The 18,818-nt window shown below is 44.0% G+C and overlaps 1 protein-coding gene across 2 annotated transcripts; it reads right to left on the bottom strand.

Annotated features, from left to right (window-relative positions):
• Window positions 1–450: 450 nt before the first annotated feature.
• Window positions 451–10,353, bottom strand: FFAR4 (free fatty acid receptor 4). 2 transcript variants are annotated; one of them, XM_028729770.2, is made up of 3 exons: window positions 9,578–10,353; window positions 4,419–4,547; window positions 451–2,005 (listed from the first exon to the last, which is right to left on the bottom strand). In XM_028729770.2, the coding sequence occupies exons 1-3, from the start codon at window positions 10,109–10,111 to the stop codon at window positions 1,598–1,600; spliced, it is 1,071 nt and encodes a 356-aa protein (XP_028585603.2). In that variant the 5' UTR covers window positions 10,112–10,353; the 3' UTR covers window positions 451–1,597. The 2 variants fall into 2 exon arrangements, with proteins under 2 accessions (XP_028585603.2, XP_077786569.1); XM_077930443.1 differs by lacking the exon at window positions 4,419–4,547.
• Between the last annotated feature and the right edge of the window lie 8,465 nt (window positions 10,354–18,818).

Here is an 18,818-nt window from a genome sequence, read left to right as displayed (position 1 = left end):
AAATCCTACCTAAAGCCTCCAAGGAAGCAAACTGGTTTTTTATTTTGGGTGGGGTTTTGTTTTCGGTGGCACACATTTTGATTCTGTGCAAAACTACTCAGCAGCAGCCAAGTAACAGGGCTCAGTGTGGCTTACATCCCAAACAAACGCATTGCCTCCTGATCCTGGAAACCAGGAAACCAGGAACGCAGAAGGAGATTCCATATCCACCTCTAGTTTTAAGGACCTCTTTTCATTCTACTTGCCCAACAAATGTTTGTTTAGTTATTCTCCAACACATTTGTGTCTGGCTTTTCTTTCATGAAGTGTAGGGTGAAGGGGTTCTGAGGTGATCTCCCATCTAGGCACTGATTTTGCTCTAGGCAAGCTCCAACAAGGTTGCTGCATCACTGTCAAGTACGGGAGTTCCCCTCTCCCTTCTGGTAGCTCACCAATAAGAATGAATGAGCATTTGGTAGATTTATAGTCCTTTAATTACAGCATTATGTTACAAGCACAACAGGCAACCCTCCGCAAGGATATCAGTTGCCTACTCTGATTTCTCCCCACTTCTGCAGCAAGAAGCACACCAATGGGAAGTGCCTCACACACACCCCTTGCATCTCCTTTGTTCTATGACACGCTCGGACCTCTGAGTTTGGGGGGAGGGAGGGGTTCCTGCTGCTCCCTCCCTTCTGGTTGCCCAGCTACTATCTCATAGCTGGGTAGCTCCTCTCTCAACCGAGCAGCTTCTGTTTGTGTCTGTCTGTCTCTCTGCTTCTGGAAACACTGGAAGTGGGGGGAACGGGGATAGCAAATATTTCCCCTCCTCTTCTGTTAGGAGCTGATCTCCCTGTGATTGCATTCCCCAATCTTCCAATCCAGACTAGCCCCTGACAATCATGTGCTTTCATCTGTTCAGTGGATGGAAGGTGAACTGCCTGTGCTAAGTCCCACCTGCACTTATCCCTTACTTTGTTGACTGAACAGGTGATGGGTTCTGCCAGAGGTGACCATGTGCTAAGCACCTACATGCACCATCCTGTGCATTTCTCATACCCCAGCAACCTTTTTACACCAGCTAGCATGAATCCAGTACAAGAAGAAAACCCATAGACACATGTTCAAAACACACAGTATTGTTTGAATGGCTGAGTCTCCCTGTGGCTGGCAGCTACTTGTACATTTATAAACCTAGCAGTCACATGCAAACATTTGGTTGTGTCCCTGCCACTTACGCTTTTTTAAACTTGTTATTTGTTAACGCCGATCCTTTGGCTCTCACGCAAGGAAGTGTCATTGTCCCTGCCCCATGCCAAAGATCCCACAAAATACGGTACAATCACTTTCTGGAAGATAGTAAACTGCAGAGTTCAGTTATGCTCTGAGTCAACATTTTAACTTCTGTTTTAATGCCATCAGCACCTGTATCCCTTGCATCTTGCTATGGGGAGAGTTATAAGGTCATTTTCTGCAGCACCAAGATTTCCCAAGACCAGAATATGCTGTGTAGATCTTGATATTTTAATACCACCCGCCTCCCTCTTTCCCAGACACTTTCTTTAGCACACTGTTCTAAATAGCTGGTGAGATTAACGCTGTCAGAAACACCACATGATTATGTGGAAATAGCAGACACAGTAAAATGTCTGTTGTTATTCTGTCTCAGCGTAGTGTCTGTTGCAAGTGCTTTTCTTCCAAGAGGACCTGGGCAGCAGAAAAAGATTTTCCTCCATTCATGCCTGAAGTGGGAAACATTATATAAAACTGGGTTGACAATTGAATTGGAAAATGTGAAAGCCACTATCCAAAAGAATAAAGAAGGCATCAGGTTCACGTTTGGATTGAATTTCTGCACTAAAATGAGGAGAATGGTGATGATTATCGGACTCCACATAAGAAAGAAAGAGATCATCAATACAAACAAAGTCCGCAACAGTCTGAAGTCTTTCTGGGAAATTCGAATGTGATGACCCTCTGAGTAGGCCATGCCAGCATGAAGACGTCTCCTTGATTCTTTTGCAATCTGCATTAGAACATAAAAAAACACCTTTCAGTGAATATATTTTAATTATTTAAAAATTGTTAGGCAAACTCTGTGATTAGATATCAATAAATTAAAAAAATAGTTTTTTTCTGATTAAGAACAGCTCAACAATGAAAAAAATGACATGGGGTGTTGTGGAATCTCCTTTGGAAGTTTGAAAGGGTAGAGTGAATGGCATGAAAATACACATTTTTAAACATGTTTTGGTACCCCCCTTTTTTTCAGTGAGCCAGATAGCTGTGCTAAATGTACTCACACCTCCACCCAACTTCCTCAGGGAATAGGAATATACAGTACAGGTAATCAAAATGTACTTTTTTTTTTTTAATGAGAAGCTGTTTTCATATCTGGGATTTAAAAATAAATAAATATTTAAGAGTACAGTATCAGCTCCAGGAAAGGCTCTCGCCGCAACCAGCAGCTTGCAGATGATGTGGACATCACTTTGTCATGCCTGCCTTCCAAATGCTGCTGCATCCAAGGAAAATATGCCGATTGTTTAGAAATGTGCAAGGTACCAAAATAATATGGGACGCTCCAGTCAGACTTACAATCAAGGTATAGCAAAATTAGCATGTTGCTCTCAGTGAGCATTGAAAGAGGGCGAAACATTATGATGAAGGGGAAATGCTCTCCTGTTCGACCATAACAAAATTAGTAGTTTTGTTTCCTCTTGGGAAAGCAGCATTTAATCCTTACACAAATATGATTTGTATAGTGTTTGAATATTATGGAAAAAAATATTTCTCTTACTGCTTCTCATTTTGCTTTCCCTAATCCAATTACCGTACTGTGTTTTTTGCAATGCCAGGAAACTATTTTTGCATACACACTCATCCAATGTTCTTCCACCTGCACATTGCTTTTTCTCAGATGGGGAAACAAGATCAGTTTACGGCAGCTTTTCCCCAACCTGGTGCTCTCCAAATGTGTCAGACTACAACCCCTCACACCTGCAGCTGATGTGGAATGAACCAATAGTCTGACTCATACCACATCTATATACTGTTTGCTATAAAATATACTAAATCTACAGAAAGTTAATGGATTGCAAATGTTATCTAGTGCAAAGCACAATGGAGAGGTTCTTCGAAATACAGTTTTATTGTCTTTTAACTTCCAAACATATTCCTTGATGGCAAAATAGAATTCTACAAGGAAGACATAATCTTCTGACGAAGGGAGGATTAAGTCATATGTAACTCTCTAGCACCACCTTCCTGGGAAATGTGTAATATTGACAGCATCTTTCAACAGTGCTGTTTGGCCACCCACAAACAGGAGCAGGGAGAGGAAGTTTCCTGGTGAAAATTCCAGAGTGCTACTTATTTAAAACACATCTTACTCATTTTTCATTGCACAGCAATTGCAGTGCAGGCTGCAACTGAAACAGTATCAAATTCACAATGCAATGAATAAAAACAAGAAGGTAGGTTGGTCGCAGCCAGCCAACAAAAAATGTCAGTAGCAGCATCGGATTCTGCTAAAACCCTGTGGGAATAACCAAGCCCTTTGCTGGTATCTAAAATGTAAAAAAGCAGGCAGCACATGTATCACAGAGGGGAGGGAATTCTTAAAGTGGGGTGCCACTGCCAAGAAGGCTCTCTCGTGCACTGCCATATAGCAGGCTCTGCTAAAGATGGTAAGGCCTCCTTGACAGATCTTAACAAAATGGGTAAGTCTGTATGGGACAATCCATTTTTTCAGGGCAGGTAGCAACTTTGGGGTGATTTTCTGGCAGGAAAATGGCGTGAGGAGAAGAGCTGTCAACCCCCCCCACACACACACACACATACCATGGTGCCAGTCTAGATCAGGGTGCTAAGATTGCTTTCACTTAAGAGTGAGAAGTGGCTGTCCGAATCACATTGTTTAAATAACATACAGTGGTACCTCAGGTTAAGAACTTAATTTGTTCTGGAGGTCCGTTCTTAAGCTGAAACTGTTCTTAACCTGAAGCACCACTTTAGCTAATGGGGCCTCCCGCTGCTGCTGCGCCGCCGTCGTGTGATTTCTGTTCTCATCCTGAAGCAAAATTCTTAACCCGAGGTAATATTTCTGGGTTAGCGGAGTCTGTAATCTGAAGCATCTGTAACCTGAAGTGTCTGTAACCCGAGGTACCACTGTACTTAATATAACATGTAGTTTAGCCCTAGATTAATGAAATGTTGAGGATATGAAGTGATAAACAGCTCAGGTTTTGCGACTATTGCAAGTGAACTAGAATAAAATTGTTAAGAACTAGGAAGTGTGCTACTTTTTTGGCTACTTGTGGTCTGTTATTACCATCTCTAAAACTAAAACTCCATTACTATGAGAACTCTGATTCAATTTTAATTGTGGGTAACTCTATTAGCATCTTTTAAAAAATAATGATGATGATGAACAATACCTGTAAAATCTTTGAATAACTAATTACGATGACTAATCCTGGTATTAAGAAGATCACAGTTGCAAAAGACACATCCCAAGCAATCTCTCCTGAAATGCTGGGCCAGTCCAAGGTGCAAATTAACACTTCCTGCAAGAAAAAGAACAAAATCCCTATAAGTTTTTAGTCTGGGTGTTTGCTTTCACCATAATGTTTGAGAAACACACAGAGGTGCACCCTTGTGCCCCTGGCAAGGAGCTGTATCAGTGCCTCCCCACGGGGGGGGGGGGGGGGGCGGACACTTTAGTGCAATAGACACATTAGAAATTACTACATTTCACATGACCCCAGCACTTGAAGCATCCAGAGTAAAGGTGAGGCAAGGAATAAATGCAGCAAAAATGCATGGCTTTGTGCTACAGTGCAAGAAGAATGGGAAGGTTCTCCTGTTTTTGCTCTTGCTGCAACAACAGTGACCCATCTCCACACACATATATACGTCATACACTTCGTAGTTTGATAGGTGATTTTTGAGCTTCCCCCCTAGGTACACCTCTGTCAACATGCTCTGCCTTGGTGCCTGTTTTTAGAACAGATAACCACTAACCAAACAGGATCTACGGAAATAGTTAATGATCAAAATACCTTTATGATTTTAACCTGGAACATATTCAGATAAAAGTGTACTCACAAGATTTGGCAAACAGAACAAACAAACAAACAAACAAGCAAACAAAAAAATCCTCCAAAAACCTACAATTTGAACCATTATGACAATGTGATGAAATAGTTTAACAAATACCAGAAGCTAATGCCATATCTGACCTCATCTTACTAGCATTAAGTGTGATTTCCTTGCAAAGACAGCTGCAAGGCGGACAAAAAATGGGAACGTAATCTAATTATTTGCTGATGATGACTCTCTCCTGTTATCTCCTGTGGTCTATGCAGTCATCTTACATGTCCACATAAACGTCTGCTTTTCAAACAATGCATAGGTACAACAGAACTTGTGTGAAAGATACAATATGTACTGTAGAACACGGGACAACTGAAGAGTTTTGCAAAGGCTAGTCACCAATTCAATTCTAAACTTAACTTTGCGCATGTTGTGCTCCTCCCATAGTCACTGAAAGTTGAAAGGTTAACAGGCAAACTGAGGAGAAACTTTCATTGCTTTTTTGGCAAATACCGTAGATTCCGGCGTATTAGGCGACTGGGCGTATTAGACGACCCCTCAAATTGGCAGCCGCAATTTGGGGATTTGTCTTATAAGCCCAGTCGCCTAACACGCTGGGCAGCAACAGGGGGCAGGCTCAGCTCCACACCAGGAGAAAGCCGCCCAGCGCGGAGCTAAGCCTGCCGCCTGCTGCTCCTCCTTCAGAGCCGCAGCAGCAGCAAGGAGGGGGGGCGGTCTCTGCTCTGCGCTGACCATACCCGGCGTATAAGGCGACCCCCGACTTTGGATAATATTTTCCGGGGTTCAAAAGTCGCCTTATATGCCAGAATCTACAGTAAATCCAATACTTAAACAGCACCAAGTCAGTTGATAAAAAATAGTATTAATTATGAATTCTTAAAAATTCCTAAATTTTAATGTTTTTGTTTTATCTGACAGTCAAGGTGCATCATGCCTGTGGTTAATTAAAGAAAAGTCAGATATAGGTGCACGCTACCCTTTTTTCTCTGGGTCATACTTTTAGAATTTGCTCACGCCACAACATATTTCTTTATTGATAAGAAATACATTGTAAAACAAAAAGAAATACAGTAATTCCTAGCAGTGTTGATTTGTAACACAGAACACAACTACTTCATAATATGATCATGTATAAAGTATAAAACAATGCAGCTATGTAAGAACACGAATCATTCCCAAAATATAACACTAATTGTCCTTGAATCTTCCTGCCACACTGCCCATCCTCTGTTGCCACACCCTTTGAGAACCACTGGCGTAATGTATAGTCTGGAACTTAAGGGAGCTGCTTATGCCAGGTCAGAGTCTTCATCTAACTCTGCCTTGTCTACACTGAGGGGTCGTGAGTGGCGCTGTGGTCTAAACCTCTTGGGTTTGCTGATCAGAAGGTCGGCCATTCGAATCTGCGCAATGGGGTGAGCTCCTATTGCTCTGTCCCAGCTCCTGCTGACCTAGCAGTTCGAAAGCACACCAGTGCAAATAGATAAATAGGTACTGCTGTGGCGGGAAGGTAAACGGTGTTTCCGTGCGCTTTGGCACTCATCCACTCATCACAGTGTCCTGTTGCACCAGAAGCAGTTTAGTCATGCTGGTCACATGACCCAGAAAGCTGTCTGTGGACAAACACTGACTCCCTCAGACTGAAAGCGAGATGAGCGCCACAGCCCCATAGTCGCCTTTGACTGGACTTAACCATCTGGGGTCCTTTACTTTCATCTGTCTACACTGACTGGCATTGACTCTCCAGGGTTTCAAACAGGGATCTTTCACAGTCCTACCTGGAGGTGTCAGGGATTTAATATGGGACCTTTTGCATGAGCTTCACAACTGAGGGCTTACCCACACTTCCACTTGTGTAGAAAACACAGGTTTGTGTGGTTTCCCCCTTGCTCCACTCCTTTCCCAGGTAAAATCTGCTCTTTAACTCTAAATCAGAGCAAAGTCCATCCTGAGAAAACCTGAATTGTTGTTTGCTCCGATTAAGTGCTAGAGAGCAGCAGGACAAGAGGAAGTGCAGATAGGTTCTCAGCCAACATGGTGCACCCCAGATGCTATTGGACTCCAACTGCGACCCTCCTCCACCATTGGCTGGTGCTGAAGGGAGCTGGGGTCTAGCAACATCTGGAAGATGCTCCCTGCTTTAATATAATGATGCCAAACCAGTGGCCTCTCAGATGGTGTAGGACTCCAACTCCCATCAGCCTCAGCAAGCATGGCTAATGGTCAGGGGCTCAGGGATGATGGGAGCTGTAGTTCAACATCATGTGGAAGACCACAGGTGTCTCACCCCTGCTTGAATAGTTGTTCAGAAGAGGGAATTGCATCAGGATTACTTTGACATCACAAACCCCCAGCTGCTGAAATTCTCTCTTCTACACAGCTACTGAAGGTGCAACCTGCCTTCTTTTGTATTGGCCAGCCTGCATCCATGAGTCAGCTCGAGCTGCTGGCCTAGAAGCGCCCTTTTGTGCCAGGCCCTTCTCGGGTTGTCATAAACTGATCTGGGAATGCGATCCAACTACCTTGATCCTGCTTTGCATCAGGAGACTAGATGACAGCACGTTTTGGGTCTCTTCCAGTTCTAACCCCGGGAATCTTGCTTCAGATTGCCATGCATCAATTACTAATCCTGAAAGGGACTCTTTAATTTCTCTGCATTTAATTACCCATTGATGTGGCGTCCCTCGAAGTGTTCAAGTCAGCTTGCATGTTTCAAAATCACGAAAACCAATTTATTTGAGCCTACGCCAACTCCTTTGATACGCCTACTCCCTATGTACTCTCAGTGAAGGACTCAAAGGATTTGATAATAACCAGCCTTGCCTTAGGAGAGCACCACTGAAATCTCAGCAATACCTGTGCTTTTCCTGAAGCCCTGTATGCCAGAGACAGTTATCGGGCCATTTACCATTGGTCTCTAGAATATAGGGTTTTCTCCCACTTTCTGTTTTCATGTCTTAAATGTTTTTTTGGGCTTGACAAAGCCAACCAAGCAGTGGACGCGTGTTGCCATGTTCTCCTGCATGACCCTTTAGGTTTATGGAGCAGAGATACCATGGTGGAGAATAACAGCCTCTTGATAAAAGCAAACAACAGCAGTCAGCCAGCCCTACAAATCCATCATCTTCAAATGAGTACACTCCTCTTTGTTCAGATTGGCACAGCCCCAAAAGAATACAAGAGGTGTTGCTTGTTTGAAGGGGAAAAATAGCTTCATAGACTACTGAAGATTTTTCTGAGATTTCTGCTGTGTCCCTCCACACAATTCACAACAATAGGGGTAGCCAACAGTGTACCCTCCAGATGTTATTGGACACCAATTCCCAGCAACATGGTCAATGGAGGTGGATGATGGAAGTCCAACACCATCTGAAGGAACCACGTTGGCTATCCCTGCAAAATCAGTCTCTGACCTCTCCCATGTTATATCTCCCTACTCTGACCAATAGAGATGTGAAATATCTAATCTGAAACTATGCAAAAGCACAGGAAGCATGAATTAACTTCAAAACCATTCTAAAGTCAAAGGCTACAATCCTATGCACACTTACCTGAGGCACTTCTTCGATGCATTTTAGAAGTGTACATAGCTGAATCTACTGTATAACCTTTTATATGTGGAGGGGCTGCACTGGATTGTTAGCAAACCCAAACAGCAGACTATAATGTGGGTTTACAGCTCAAACAATAAGCAAAGGGAGATTTTTTTTGGCTGCTCCTTACAATAGGAGCAATCTGAAATTATATCTCCTCTCCATCTGTTCTGGAGATTCATCACAGTTCAAGCTTGCAGAACTTTCGGAATATCTACATGGTTTGGCTTTACAGAGACAGTTAACCTATCTGCAATGGTATTCTGACTTAACTGAATTGTATTTTAAGCTTTTCAATTGTTATTCACCCCAAACCTTTAGGCGGGGGTGGAATAGATCATTACTTTGAAATCAATAAATCTCTCTCTTTGTGGAACTAACTTCACATGGACCAATTATCCCCTAACACCTATTTCAACACTTCATTGTGCAATCAAGTTAGATTCCCCACTTGCACTTCCAGTACATAATTGAGGGGTGAATTTGGGAGACCACCAATGAACATTCCTCGAAGGCAGGACATCTGGGTTGTTAGTTTTCCCCCCAAATCAACATGTAGCATGGGATTTTGCAGGTGTGCCCTAAGAAATATATAATAGCAGGCTACTTCTGTAAATGTTTCGCGTGACATAAGCCCTACTGAGTACAATGGTGTTGTCCCTAAGTGCATAAACCTATAGCCAGACTTTCTGAGTCAACTTCTTACTGGTGTGAGTGAGAGGAACTGTGCCTAACGGGAAAGGCTAATATCATACGCAGACTTAATCGAAAGCAAGTTGCACAAAAATCAGTGGCATGCCAGTAAATGTGTGTTGGGATCTGGGCAGTAAAAGGGTTGCCTTTTGTAAAAAAAAGACCGCCTTGTCTGTTTTATAGGGTCATCTCACCTGGTGCTTTCCGGACAGCGGCTGGACTGTGAAGAAAAGGCAGAGGGGCAGGGTGGCCAGCGCCGAGACGACCCAGATGAGCAGCAGGAGTCCGGCCACCAGCCTGCCTCTGTAGGCCCTCGAGGGCCGGAGCCGGACGATGCTGACCACGCGCTCCAGGCTGACGGCGGCCAGCGAGAGGATGGTGACGCTGCCGCTGAGGCCCATCATGTAGAAGAGCAGGTGGCAGACGGCGTGGCCCATGGTCCAGCTCTCGGTCCAGCGCACCACGGCGATGATGGGGATGGCGCTGATGAAGAGCAGGTCGGCGCAGAAGAGGTTGAGCACCAGGCAGCTGGCCACGCTCAGCCTCCGCTTGCGGCGCGCCAGGAGCCGGATGGCGCACGCGTTGGCCGCCAGGGCCAGCGCGAAGATGCACGCCAGCACCGCCGTCTCCAGGGCGCTGAGCGCCACGCGGCTGGCGCCCCTGAACTCCGAGAAGAAGGGGAAGAAGTCCGTGCGGTTCCCTGCGGGGGTCGTCCCAGCCCCGGGCATCGGGGGGAGGGTGCCCAGGGCATGAGGCAGCCGAGCCGAGCCGAGGAGGAGCCCTATTTCTCTCACGCGCGCCGACGGGGCGCCACAGGGCAGCTGGCCAAACACGCGGCGACGCTGCTGCTGCTGCTGCTGCTGCCGCCGCCTCCTTTCCTCCGGGCAAGTTGGGATAGGACTGTGCACCTTGCTGACTCCTCTGCAACGAGGAAGTGATAGGAGGAGGCTAGGAGGTAATTAGTGGTGCTGGCCGGCGACAAAAGGAGGGATTTATGAGCAAGGGACTATATATGACAGGAAGGCACCAAGGCCTCCTTGGCTGCGAGCCACCAGTTGCTGCGCAAGCCGCTGCCCCTTCCCCAGTTGGCAATAATGGGCATGCGGGGAATGAATGGCCATTGGAACCTAATGACAACAAACTGAACCGGGTACATTAGGTGAACCATAAAAGACCGGGGGAAGGAGAGGAAGGTGGAATGGTTGGGGTTGAGAGACCATTGTGGGCATCCTTGGAATGATATGGGCCTAGGAAGATGGGAACTAAGGCATCAGGGCAAAGGGTGTTAAACAGAACCAGTTTGGTGTAAAGTTGAGTGCCAGATCAGTGGGACAATGGTGGCTTGAGGGAGACAAATAAGATCAGTAGAATGAGGGATCCTGGGTGAAAATACTGCAGTGCAGTAGGAGAGATTTACAGCTCATTCCCTAGCCATGTCTACTCAGAAGTAAGCTCCATTAGTTCAATGGAGACTACTTCCAGAAATGAGTGTATAGGATTGCAGCCTTAAAATGCCACTGGTCTCTGTTTTTACACTACAGAAGTTTCACCTGTTACTTTTCTGGAAGTGGAATGAAGTGGGGTGGAATATTCAGTTAGAAGTTATTCTTGCTAGTATTCATATTGATTTTATTGCCCACCTTTCCACGTGTCTTCCCTCCCTCCATCAGCAGGTCCCAGCGCAGATTGCATACAATTTAAAATCCAGAGGTAAAAATGGTGCCGTTGCAGGAATAGGGATTCCTATATCAGTGGGGGCTGTCATTCCTCTCAGGATTCCCTATTTGGAGTCATATAACAGTTTTCTAGTCAAAAACCCTATTTAGTCTGCAGATTTCCCATATCTTCCCAATCATGCTTATATTGTCATTCATGCTCACCCTGTTTGCTTACAATGGCCATTGATTTTATCAGATCTCATGTTGTCTGTAAGGAAGATGCTTGTTAATTTGAAATTTTCAGCAAGCTAGATTTTATTTGTCTGCTTAATAAAATGTAGTAGTAGAAGAAGAAATCATAAAATCATAGAATTGTAGATTTGGAAGGGATCCTGATGGTCATCTATTCCAATCCCCCAATGCAGGCCATCTGACCTCTGCTCAGCAACCTCCAAGGAAGGAGAGTCCGCCATGTCTTCTGGGAGCCTATTCCACTGCTGAACAGCTATTACTCCTAACAGAAAGTCCTTCCTGATATTTAGTCCGGATCTCTTTTCTTGTAACTTGGTTTGGGCCTTAGAACAATCTAAGACATTTGAGAACATTTGAAAACATTCCCACCCCACCCCAGCCCACCCCCCAAAATGTTAGTGACTTTCTCTATTCAGACTGAAGTGCAAATATATCTTAAGAGCATGAGGAGTGCAAATGGACTCATGTTCCGCTTGTGGGCTTCCTATAGTCATCTAGCTGGCCACTGTGGGAACAAATGCCCAACTAGATGCGCCTTTAGTCTGATTCAACAGGACCCTTCTTATATTTACATGGCAAATTGTTATGAATATTGCATTACTATCACCAATTGCAGTTCACTGTGCCTCTACACAGTTTATTTTACGTTGCTTGTGGTAATGGACTGAATGGAAGTTCATGCTTTGTTGCAGAGTGCTCATGTGATTACTTGGCAGGACACTTCAATCCAGGCTAGTAGCTCACACACGAGTGACCTGATGCACACTTTGAAGTTGCGTATCTTGCCCTCAGTTGACCCCAAATCTCCCTCTAATAAAATTTCCACACCATCATTTAACTGTCAAGGTGGTGCAATTCAGCAATGCAGTTATCCAGTCCACAGCAGTCAGGCTAGATTGATCCCTGCTTCACCCATACCCTGTTCCTTAACTGCATTGAACCTTGCGGTTCTCTTTTATTGATGATCTCACAAGCTCAAGAATACAATGGGTTCCACCACCCCATATTGACACAGGCTTTGTGGTCAGGCTGCAAACTGTTCTTTGCTGGGTGCGTGATTTGCGTGAAACCCAATCAATACAAAAAACCAGAGACAGTTATCAGACTGTTTACCATCATCGGTCTCTACAGCCACAGCAGGCGCTGTAACTCTCCATCGATTTGACTTCACTCCTGAAAGTGCTCCGTTCCATTGTCTCCTGAGGCAGACGGATGCCAGCCCATCTAAGAAAAGCTACAACAACCCATTTCTGCATTCTCAACAGTTGCTCTGTTTAGGCATTTGGGGCCTGGAAGTGCATTTTTATGGAACCCAACCCTGGGTGATCAAGCTCTCATTCTGTGTATCTCTCTTATAATGAGTTGACATAGCACTGCCACCTTAACAGGTGTATTATGCTGTTCGATGTTTACAAAGTGCTTTTACATCATTGTATTTGTGGTGTTGATTTTTAGTCATAGCAAGAGTTCATTCAAAAGGCAGTTGAGATTAGCAGTTGAGTTTCAAGAAACACAGAGGAAGTAAGGCAATATCCTTACAGCACTAACGTTGGAACGTCTGAAGCTGTTTTGTAGAGTCCATCCATTGGGCCATCTAGACCACCCTCCCCCAAACTGGCATTCTCCAGCTGTGTTGGCTGGGGCTGATGGGAATCGTAGTCCAAAATATCTGGATGGCATCAGGTTGCAGAAGGTTTATTGGTGGCCGGTTGTAGCTCAGTAGTAGAGCATCTGCTTTGCATGCAGAAGGTCCAATCCTTTGCCTCTCCAGGTAGGGCTGAGAATATGCCCAGTCTAGAGTCCTGGAGAGCTGTTGCCAGCAAGTGTTGACAGTACTGAGCTACATGGACCAATGGCTTGATTCAGCGTAAAGGAGCTACCTAGACCAGTAGTGTCTATCTGATTGACAGCAGCTTGCCAAGGTATCTAAATGGATTTAGTTTGGGCCCTCATTGATTGAAAGCATGTGCCCTACCACTAAGGCACAAATCCTTCAATAATAGATAACTTAGGAGTTAAACGCTTTTGCCAACCTGCTTTACAGACCTTTCAGAATGAACATCACATTTTATTTTATCTGTTGCTGCTCAATCAAATCAGGGCATCTTGTTAATGTTTTAAAAAACCCAAAAAACCTTTTGATCAATGATTAATAATGTCCCCCGCCCAATGTGAATATAGTTTCTCTTGCTCCCCATGTTTGAAACACCGTATAATATACCATAACAATGTTGATGTGCCCTAGATTGTAAAACTGTTCCGATCCATTCCATTCTACAGCTTGTCTTGAAAACCTGGATTTATGGTAAGCAGTATTTCTTTTTCCTTTTACACAAGCAAGTGAGGCAAGCTGTTTTAAAGTGTGTGGAAATGAGTGAAAGGCTTGCATATAGCAGCGTTATTCACAAACTTTTACAGGGAAGTACATCTTGTTGTGCTCAATCAGAATTATTCCCAGGTAAGCGTGTATAGATTGCAGCCACGGTCTTTGGGAAATGTATGTTTGCCTAGAGGCGTAAGTCTGTGTAGGCTTTGAAGACGTTGTGTTCTTGGTGCTTTCATACTCCTTTACATGTGAGGGGTGACACATAGCATCTTTAAATATTTGTGGTGTTTGGCGTGACATATTAAACTCTACCCATAAAGAAGTCAGAGTCCTTTTCAGCTGGCCTTCAAGGGCTGTGAAAAAGAAATTGTTTATTGCATTCCATGCATGAAGGCATTCAGTCCTTTATTTGCATGCAGCAAATAAGAGCAGGCCAGATCAGTTCTTTTTCACCGTCTTAAGGCAAACAGATGGCAGAGATATACTGAATATGAAGAAGCAGATGGCGAGCAGTTGACATGGTGACGAGGGTAGGCTGGCTGAGTTTGAAAATAGTTGTGCAGGAATAGGTAGGTCACTGGCCTAGGAGAGGGGGGCGGAATAATTCTTCCCCCTCCTAAAGTTTCTCAGTAGAATCTTTCCCACAGGTTAAAGTGCTGTATTTCTCATTAAAGTTCTAGAGAGGGCCTGGTATGGAGGATTGCATCATACTATTAACTATCTGAAACAGAGGAACATACCTATGTTATTCAGGGTCTGAAGCAACATTATCTGCATTTCCATTTATAAACAAAGCATATTTCAAATGAGCAGGGAAGGCTTTATGGAAGATGGGTGATGTGCATCAGTGGATTTCTGTTGTGCAGGCAAGATGGACATGGATGTTGCCCACAGTTTGCATCTTAGAGGACTAAAAATAACATTTGATGATGGCAGGTTAACACACCTGGGCAAAGACTATGAGCAATCCTAGTGCTGTTTGGTTGGTTGAAGGGAAAAGAACAACAAACACATTCAACCTGACTTGAGCTGAGGTCAGTGATGGGTAGCACCAAACCAGCTGATGGGTGGGAGCCTTTATACATCAAATTCTTACCACTTCCCTGTTCCATGAGTTGCCTTTAAAACTACACTAAGTTCTTCAGGCAAGCTGTATCAATAATTACTAGCTGTGTGACTTTAGCTTTAAGACAAATGCATTTGTTTTAGGGAATGTTGCCTCTTGTGTGATTATCCCAACTCAGTCAATGGGGACTTAGGTCTTTTTTGTTTGCTTTAGTTTTATAGATTTATATGCCACGTTTCAGTGGAAGTATTTCCAGGGCAACGACACAGTCTGCAGATAAAATAAAACATGCAAGAATAAGAAAGCAGGCAGAACCAGCATTAAAATAATCAAAAGCAGATAAAAGGCTGAGAAAAGAAAGAGACCCTCACGCTGCACTGGAAAGACATCAAAACAGGAGACAGGCAAGCCTGGGGGCAGTGGTGCGGAGCAGTGGTGTTGTGGCATCTGATGTAGTCTCTCAAATTACCAACCAGCTCTTCTCAGATAGCAGAGAAACCTGGAGGGATTCCAAAGATGGCCCAAGTTCATAGGCAGGTTGATATGGCAATAGATGCCCCTTCCGCTTTTCAAGTCTGAAGCAGCATAAGGGCTCTTGAAAGTAAGCACCAGCACTTGGGACTGATCTTGGAAATGGACCAAGAAGCCAGCTGAGCTGTTTAAGCACAACAAAAATGTTCCCAACATCTCCTTTCTGTCAGCTGTGGCAGCTGTATTCTGAACTGCCATTTCTGAACAGTCTTTGCCACCTTCAAGGGCAGCCCTGTATTCAATGTGTTGCAGTGGTTTAATCTGGAGATTGCCAAACCACAGACACCTAATGGCCAGGCTCTCCTTATCTATGTATAGCTTCAGCTGGCAAAAGGTGCTCCATATCACTTGAGCCTCCAGGGACACTAGATCTGTGTGCCTCTCCAGAAAACAAATCCTTTGGGGAGGGGAGGGTTGTACATGTTGGAAACCACCTCCCTGAACAGTCCTGCCTGCCTGCTCAGCAATGGTACCTCCATCTTGTCAGCTTTGAACATCAGTTTATTGACTCTTATCCAGTTCATTATTGATTTGACACTTTTAGTACTTCTACCACCTTGTTGTTGTTGTTTAGTCGTTTAGTCGTGTCCGACTCTTCGTGACCCCATGGACCAGAGCACGCCAGGCACTCCTGTCTTCCACCGCCTCCCGCAGTTTGGTCAGGCTCATGTTTGTAGCTTCGAGAACACTATCCAACCATCTCATCCTCTGTCGTCCCCTTCTCCTTGTGCCCTCCATCTTTCCCAACATCAGGGTCTTTTCCAGGGAGTCTTCTCTTCTCATGAGGTGGCCAAAGTATTGGAGCCTCAACTTCACAATCTGTCCTTCCAGTGAGCACTCAGGTCTGATTTCCTTAAGAATGGATGCGTTTGATCTTCTTGCAGTCCATGGGACTCTCAAGAGTCTCCTCCAGCACCATAATTCAAAAGCATCAATTCTTCGGCGATCAGCCTTCTTTATGGTCCAGCTCTCACTTCCATACATCACTACTGGGAAAACCATGGCTTTAACTATACGGACCTTTGTTGGTAAGGTGATGTCTCTACTATTTAAGATGTTGTCTAGATTTGCCATCGCCTTTCTCCCAAGGAGCAGGCGTCTTTTAATTTCGTGACTGCTGTCACCATCTGCCGTGATCATGGAGCCCAAGAAAGTAAAATCTCTCACTGCCTCCATTTCTTCCCCTTCTATTTGCCAGGAGGTGATGGGCCCAGTGGCCATGATCTTCGTTTTTTTGATGTTGAGCTTCAGACCATATTTTGCGCTCTCCTCTTTCACCCTCAATAAAAGGTTCTTTAATTCCTCCTCACTTTCTGCCACCAAGGTTGTGTCATCTGCATATCTGAGGTTGTTGATATTTCTTCCGGCGATCTTAATTCCGGCTTGGGATTCATCCAGCCCAGCCTTTCGCATGATGAATTCTGCATATAAGTTAAATAAGCAGGGGGACAATATACAGCCTTGTCGTACTCCTTTCCCAATTTTGAACCAATCAGTTGTTCCATATCCAGTTCTAACTGTAGCTTCTTGTCCCACATAGAGATTTCTCAGGAGATTTCTACCACCTTACCTTTAAATATTGATGATTCTCAGCTCTGAATTCTCAAGACAGCCTCACTATAAACAGTTTCATGCAGAGGTTGTAAATGCCACAGGGCTGAGCCCCAGCATCACCTTCTAGAATTGACAATCCAGTGGTATATAAAGCCACTGAGAGGTACAAGAGAAACAACATGTTCTCAGTCCCCATCATCCTAACATCGGTTTGATGACTATCAGAATACAAGGAATTTTGTCAGCTCTTGACAACACACGTTTTGACAAGTATTCCCCTGATATACTGGCTTGAACTTCCTGCTCGATTGCTGTTTTAACTGTTATGTTGTTGGGCGTGTATATTATACATTTGAACTATGGATGTTTGAGAGTTTTGGTGAAATTGTTTTACTATGGATTTTAATTATGGGTCACATTATTTCTATTGAGTCTGAAGCTAGATTTAAATGGACCCAGGTAATAAGTCTCCTCTGGGCAATGAGTGAGCATAAGGAATGAAAGTAATGAAAAGGTATCGAATGGCAACAGGTATAACATATTCCTGCCCTGCCTCCAAATCCTTGTCATAAAGGTTTAAGATGTATACATACATGCTTACTATTGGGACTCCCTGATCAACACAAGCCTACACACTTATTGCTACATTTGTTAGCATTGGAAATGCTACAAAACCATTTTGGCCACAGTGTTACACCTCTGCAAAGCTGAACTAATGAAATGTTCTATAAAGTGACTTGAGAATTTGGACCTGGGATGGTACCTTGCATCTCTTTATGCTTGCTTAATACTTCAATACAGTAGTAGAACTCCAAGGCCTTAATAAAAAGCTGAATTATTTAGTGTCAGTCTAGTTTCTTTGAGTAGGGTGTGTGGGCAATTCAAGGATATTAAGTTATATTAGTATTACTTATCGTTTACCTTTGGGAATCATAAATCTATATTTGAACAGATTGAGTTTATCATGAGAATTTGGAACCAAAACTTACTTGCATAATCCATTGCACTCTGCGTAACAAAAGCTAGACAGACGTTAACGTGCACCAACTAGGTCAGTTTGTTCCAGTCATGTAAAAATTAGCTTTTGCTCAAGCTTGGTAGATTTTTACCATGGAAAGCTACCTGGGTAAATACTATGCCAATCTTGGGCCTGCCCTCTTTTCAGAACAGTACAAAGCACATTTGTCACTGACAACCCCTAATACCTCAATGTTCCGGAAGGCAACATTGAGGGGAGAAATGTCAAAGTCAGCTGGTTTACTGAATAAATTTCCTAATCATGTGGCAATAGAAACACACAAAACTGTACCACTGCCTTAGCCAACCCTTCAGCTGTTTTGGACTATTATTTCCATCAACTCCATGCTAGCTGAAGCTCATGGGAATAATCCAAAACCTTGGGAAGGTTAAATGCTGTCCTACATCAATAAAGTGAATTTCTGTTGGGGGAGAATCAATACCACACACTTTTATTTCTTTTTTGCAGAATCCAGCTCCACTCAGAAGTCTTGAGTGTACAGTGGTGCCTCGCAAGACGAAAATAATCCGTTCCGCGAGTCTCTTCGTCTAGCGGTTTTTTCGTCTTGCGAAGCAACCCTATTAGCGGCTTAGCGCTATTAGCGGTTTAGCGGCTATTAAAGGCTTAGCGGCTTAGAAAAAGGGGGGGAAAGTGGGGAAAAAATCACAAGACTCGCAAGACGTTTCCGTCTTGCGAAGCAAGCCCATAGGGAAAATCGTCTTGCGAAGCAACTCAAAAATGGAAAACCCTTTCGTCTAGCGGGTTTTTCATCTTGCGAGGCATTCGTCTTGCAGGGCACCACTGTACTATCTTTCTCCAGAGAAGCAGCACATTTTGGAACTAACCCAGAAGAACAGTCCTTTAAAAATACATTACAGTGTCTTCCAACTGGCTGATAAATAAGCCTATTAACAATGCTTTTCCAATGAATATGGTGTTCCAAGTAGGCCAACACCACGTATAACACAGAAACACAGAATATACATATTAATAATTTTTTGTGAGAGTACCATTTACTGCTAATGGAGTA

This window comes from Podarcis muralis, chromosome 6 (assembly GCF_964188315.1).
Source record: "Podarcis muralis chromosome 6, rPodMur119.hap1.1, whole genome shotgun sequence".
Taxonomy (NCBI): domain Eukaryota; kingdom Metazoa; phylum Chordata; class Lepidosauria; order Squamata; family Lacertidae; genus Podarcis; species Podarcis muralis.
The sequence above is the reverse complement of the archived record's forward strand: the minus strand, read 5'-3'. Positions and strand labels throughout refer to the sequence as shown.

Excerpts from the sequence above, each read along its gene's own strand:
- FFAR4 (XM_028729770.2), bottom strand. The coding sequence starts at position 10,111 with ATGCCCGGGGCTGGGACGACCCCCGCAGGGAACCGCACGGACTTCTTC. Across the intron at positions 4,548-9,577 it reads CGCTGTCCGGAAAGCACCAG|GAAGTGTTAATTTGCACCTT; the intron begins GTGAGATGACCC and ends TTTTTCTTGCAG. Across the intron at positions 2,006-4,418 it reads GTTATTCAAAGATTTTACAG|ATTGCAAAAGAATCAAGGAG; the intron begins GTATTGTTCATC and ends GTTCTAATGCAG.